At 43.9% G+C, this 6,000-nt stretch overlaps 1 protein-coding gene across 4 annotated transcripts in view; it reads left to right on the forward strand.

The window, feature by feature from the left end:
- The window catches only part of ARHGEF9 (Cdc42 guanine nucleotide exchange factor 9), a 252,896-nt gene that overhangs the window by 59,009 nt on the left and 187,887 nt on the right, over positions 1-6,000 (forward strand). Inside the window, exon 1 of one of the 4 annotated variants that reach the window (XM_018560092.1) lies at positions 4,874-5,119. The exons of 1 other annotated variant lie outside the window; for it this stretch is intronic. Coding sequence is in view for 1 of the 3 variants with exons in the window: in XM_018560091.1 (XP_018415593.1) it covers positions 5,065-5,109 (45 nt within the window). In the remaining 2 variants the exon portion in view is untranslated. Of the gene's footprint in view, positions 1-4,873; positions 5,297-6,000 lie in introns of those variants that run through there. 2 more of the 4 variants (XM_018560091.1, XM_018560094.1) reach the window with 2 other exon arrangements.

The following is a 6,000-nucleotide window of genomic DNA, read 5'->3' on the forward strand; positions in this document are numbered from 1 at the left end:
TGAGGAACCGGTCAAAATCCGCACAGTGCGTGCTGCTGTCAACTCATTGAAGGAGCCGGCCAAAAATCTTCCTACAAACAGACCTGGCAGCCAATAAGCTGCCAGCTCTGTTCGGGTATTCTGACATTGGCCGACAGCTACTGTCAGAATACTAAACAAACAGCAGGATTCCTCGATCAACGCACTTGTAGTATTTTTTTTTTCCGTTCACCCGTGGGTTGAATGAGAACAGAGACCCAATTATAAAGTCAGTGGGCAGGAGAGAGGCTTGCACTGCTATGCCTTTGTGTTTGTGGAGACACACACAGCTTACTAACACATATAAGGGTGGCTCCATAGGACCCTGAAAGGGAAAGGAGTTACCCTAAAACAGGGTAACAGGCTCAGGGGACCAGCTGTTTCTGCAGGAAGCTAAAACATAACATCAAGGACCTGGCAAACAGTGACTGCAGCCGATTAGCTGTAGTCACTTTTCGAGTATTCTGGCAGCGTCACACCCACAGCTGTAAGTATACAATAGACCGGAGGGGGGGTTGCACCGTTCCCATGGGGCTGAATGAGGGCCCATTCACACCAATTGCAGTGTTTTCCAGAGGGGCAGCTGCTGGAATGCACAGCAATCGCTCACAAAACTTCCCCCTTTGTTCTGGGGCGGGAGGGGGCATAACGGTGCACTAAATTCAATTACGCCGCAGCCACACACCCCCACCCTCGGTGCTGCATGCTCACGTTAAAGGAGAGCTTTTCTCACTAAGGCCTGGTTCACACCTGGGCGTTTTACAGTGCATTCCTACGCGCTGTAAAACGCTCAACATGTGAAAACCAATAATTACCTATAGGCATGGTTCCCACCTCGGCGTTTTACAGCGCGTAGGAACACGCTGAAAAATGCCCTACGCCCAAAGAAGTACAGGAGCTTCTTTGGGGCGTATTTGCCACGCGTATCCATTAGGATACAGCCGGATAGCCCTCGGAAACGAGCGTTTCTTTTACCGCAAATCGTGGTATGGGGAGAGTCAAATGCACTCATCCCTATAGATAGAGCCGTCACGTGACAGTGCAACTGTCACATGCTGGCTCTATAGATCGAGATCTGAGGGATCACAAACTGCAGAGAACAATGACTGTTAGTCACCGCTCCCCGTACGGATTCCCCCCTCTCCTCTCCATTCCGCCAGCACTGACAGGAGGAACAGACAGGGGAGGAGGCAGGCATAGCTAGCTGGAGAGGCAAAGCCAGCGATCAATCAGGTAGCAGGGTGGATTCCGACAATATTGTCGAGATCTTTCCTGGCTGTAGTGCGGTTCTGCGCTGTCAGCAAATAGCAGGCAATAGCCCATTATTTGTTGAATTTTGGGTAACAGGAGGAATGTACTCCTGTGACCCAAAAGAGAACTAATGCCAAAAAAGTCTCTCTCTTTGTTAAAGGAGAACTATGGGGTTAAGGCTTTTCCCCATAGTTCTCCTTAGGGTAGCGGGAGGACACAAACTAGCGTCCTCCCGCCACCCTAGGCTCAGTATACTGAGACGCCACAGCTGAAGCGGATCCCGACAATTATGTCTGGATCCGCCCAGCTGCGTGAGTGACAGCTGGCTCTGCCTATCTAGAGGCAGAGCCAGCTGTACCCGCCCCCTCCCCCGTCCGATTCGCCAGTGAGCGCTGGCGGTTCGGAGCGGGGAGGGGGGAATCCAGCCCCTCCCCTGTCAGGGCAGAGGGCTGTGACAGGATCGAGAGGTGAGCAAACGCCGGTATGTGTTCGCTCCCCTCCCGATCTACTGAGCCGACCTGTGACAGTCTCATTGTCACAGGTCGGCTAGAACTATGAGGTGAGTGAAAAGCACTCACCTCATAGTTCTCCTTTAACATTATACAAACTCTGTGCAGTTATGTAAAAAGTAATAGCAATACAAAAACAAATAACCATATTCAATAGTTCTAATTCTTCAGTGGAACCAATATAGATTCACCTTGTACAGGTCTTCAGCAGAGGGAACCCTGGTTGGTTGCAATGGGTTATCTCATCTTAAAGTGATATGAAGGGCTAACGCCCACCCTCCCCCTCCACAGTGCTAATGTAAGGACTTACCTTAAATGATGTCTCTTAATCCAATCTTCTTCTTTCCTGTAGTTTTTAGCTGTCTCTCCAGCGCTGGAGCTGGTCTCCGCACCAGCGCTCCTCTGTCCTCCTCTCTTTCCTCTGTCCTCCTCTTCTCTAATGTCCCACGGAGTCTGTGTGGGTGCACGCTGCTCCATAGACTTCCTTGTGTCTCTCCTCGTCTCCCGGCCAAACATCTGAACTGCGGATGCGTGGCGGAGACACAGGTACGTATTAACCCTTTCAAAACGTTTTTTTTTTTTTAAATCGATTTGCATATATCTACTGCTTACTAGCCGTAGATACAGGTGAAACTCGAATAATTAGAATATCGTGCAAAAGTTCATTTATTTCACTAATGCAACTTAAAAGGTGAAACTAATATATGAGATAGACTCATTACATGCAAAGCAAGATAGTTCAAGCCGTGATTTGTCATAATTGTGATGATTATGGCTTACAGCTCATGAAAACCCCAAATCCACAATCTCAGAAAATTAGAATATTACATGCAATCAATAAAACAAGGATTGTACATAGAACAATATCGGACCTCTGAAAAGTATAAGCATGCATATGTACTCAGTACTTGGTTTGGGCCCCTTTTGCAGCAATTACTGCCTCAATGCGGCGTGGCATGGAAGCTATCAGCCTGTGGCACTGCTGAGGTGTTATGGAAGACCAGGATGCTTCAATAGCGGCCTTCAGCTCTTCTGCATTGTTCGGTCTCATGTCTCTCATCTTTCTCTTGGCAATGCCCCATAGATTCTCTATGGGGTTCAGGTCAGGCGAGTTTGCTGGCCAATCAAGCACAGTAATCCCACGGTCATTGAACCAGGTTTTGGTGCTTTTGGCAGTGTGGGCAGGTGCCAAGTCCTGCTGGAAAATGAAGTCAGCATCCCCATAGAGCTCGTCTGCTGAAGGAAGCATGACGTGCTCCAAAATCTCCTGGTAGACGGCTGCGTTGACCCTGGACTTAATGAAGCACAGTGGACCAACACCAGCAGATGACATGGCTCCCCAAATCAACACAGACTGTGGAAACTTCACACTGGACTTCAAGCATCTTGCAGTGTGTGCCTCTCCATTCTTCCTCCATACTCTGGGTCCTTGGTTTCCAAATGAGATGCAAAATTTGCTCTCATCAGAAAAGAGGACTTTGGACCACTGAGCAACAGACCAGGTCTGTTTTTCCTTAGCCCAGGTAAGACGCTTTTGATGTCAATGATGTCAATGAGGGTTTTCTGCACAAATGTCAGGTCAGCAGTCTTTCCCATGATTGTGATTCCTACTGAACCAGACTGAGAGACCATTTAAAGGCTCAGAAACCCTTTGCAGGTGTTATGGCTTAATTAGCTGATTAGAGTGGGACACTTTGAGCCTAGAATATTGCACCTTTTCACAATATTCTAATTTTCTGAGATTGTGGATTTGGGGTTTTCATGAGCTGTAAGCCATAATCATCACAATTATGGCAAATCACGGCTTGAGCTATCTTGCTTTGCATGTAATTACTCTATCTCATATATTAGTTTCACCTTTTAAGTTGCATTAGTGAAATAAATGAACTTTTGCACGATATTCTAATTATTCGAATTTCACCTGTATATGCAAAAACATGCAAGGGTTTAATAACCCTTTAAAAATTAACAGTCTGCATTAGCAGGATAAAATTGATCTTGATCTATTTATCCTGATCAATGCGGAAAAAAGCTGTCATCTCAAGTCCACACAAACATTTTGATTTTCATCCATGGGAAGGGATTCTGGTGCAAAACTCTAGCAAGTAAAATTTTTAAAAAGTGTTTCTAATGCAACCTGGAGGTGGTGTGATTTTGTGCAGTGGAATGATCGGTACTATTTAAATTAGAAGTACATCTAAAGTGATCACAGAAAATAACCCCAGTATATATTCTGAAACAAAAAGCTTACTGTATATTGTGTTTTTTGTGGTTCTAGCACGCGCACGCACGCACACGCAAACAAACACACGTTGAACTCGATGGACCTGTGTCTTTATTTAACCTTAACAACTATGTAACATTTTAAACCATGCATGTTTTCATTTTTATATTTGCAGTTATAGTTCAGAAAATAAGTAATAGAGCAAAGGTAACCTACAAAAAAGTTACTGCAATATTATTGACACCTGTTCTTTAAATGTTACATTTGGAATCTTTGTGAGCAGGGCACTGACAACTACTTGGTCTATCTTTAAAAAGGACATAGCGAAGAGGACAATTGGGACATCTTTTTAATACTTTAATTAAATGCATGAACAAATCAATAAGAGTGTAAGTTCATTAAAGAATGATTGCATCTTTTTTAGTAGCTGATCAGATGTAATTTCACAATTACAAAGAGTACCCGTAGAGTCAAATGTTAAACGTTTTTAGAAACATTCCAAAAAATAATTATTTACTATGTTTAAGTAAACTTTTAGCTATATTTTTTTTCTAAATTTGTAGTGTGTCCAATATATCTAATGAAAACGGTACATATATTAGTGATTATTATTTTAATTTTGAAAAAGCCAATTTAACAGTTCAGGAAATAATTTAATATTAGAGTATTATTTACAAACAGTCAAATGAAGAAAGGCTTATAAAACATTAGGGTAGGCTAATGTATACAAATGGCTAGACCCAAAAGTAATACTTATTAAAATAAAAATGTAATTACTGTGTTAGGGAATGCAGAAATGAATGTAAATGGTGAAGACTGAAAAAAAGAGGGTGAGAAGGAGGGGAAAGAGAGCGAGACAGAGAGAGGGGGAGGGGATGTGTGTGTGTGTGTGAGAGAGAGAGTGAGAGACACAAAGCAAAAGGGTCTCCTTCAACCACCCAAGAAACCCCCCCAAAGCTAGGAGCCAATGTGCTGATATCGCTGAAGGAGACAGATGTGAGACTGCAGCTGTCACACAGGGGGGTTAAACCCAGGAGTTGAGGGTCACAAGCATCGTTCAGGATGGATCGGCAGAACCTTGCATGGACCAGCGGAAGAGAGGGGATGGTGAGTCCAGGTAGCTGCTGCTATCTCTACCCTTCTCTCTGAGAGGCAGCGCAGATCTACGGGGCTAAGCTCCAGCCATTTTATATACAACATTTCTGGCTCTACAGAACATGGAGATGCATCTCTTTGCAGAGGGAGGTTGCTAGACTCTACATCCCATATTGAGGCATCAAGAGCATGCAGCAATGTAAGAATACTTTGCTATGTTTAGGCACCTGCACCTGCTATGTTGCTTGTCTGTTGTGTGCTCCTGTTGCAGTAATTCTTTAGTACTGGTACTGCGGGCCTCCCTTGGCTTAAAATGGGTTATTCTACTATTTGAGGGGACCGGTTCCCATTGTACTAACTGCTCAGCCAAAGGATGATGCTTCACACAGCCGTAAAACTGACAGCTGCAGCTAAAAATAGACCCGGCTCTACTGGGCTTCTGGCAATGTTTGGCTTTTGGTGCTGTGTGAAGCAGCATACACCATTTAGGGGTTAATAGATGCTGCAATGAGGGAGGTAGCAAAGGCTGGATAGGCTTTAAGGTGTTCATATAATGAGATTCAGGCAATCAATGTGCTATTCCGTTCTCGTTATAAATGCAGATTTGAGTTAATCAATAGATATCTGTATGGACATGTAACAAAGGACAACTGGTAACTGATTATTTTATATATTTTCTATAATTCTATATTGTTACGTGATGGTAAATCCTATTGGTCTGTAAAGGAATGTATGTTACTATGCACTATGATGGGTACACTGACTGATGATTGCATGTCTGTATACTGAATATGATGTCACATGCAAGTAAAATCTCTTTTATGAGACATGGTAATGAGACCAACTCAATAGTTAAAGTGTATGTAAATCACAAACTTAAAAATGCATCCACCCCCCCCCCAC

Source organism: Nanorana parkeri, unplaced genomic scaffold, assembly GCF_000935625.1.
Source record: "Nanorana parkeri isolate BGI_ZX_2015 unplaced genomic scaffold, ASM93562v1 scaffold431, whole genome shotgun sequence".
Taxonomy (NCBI): domain Eukaryota; kingdom Metazoa; phylum Chordata; class Amphibia; order Anura; family Dicroglossidae; genus Nanorana; species Nanorana parkeri.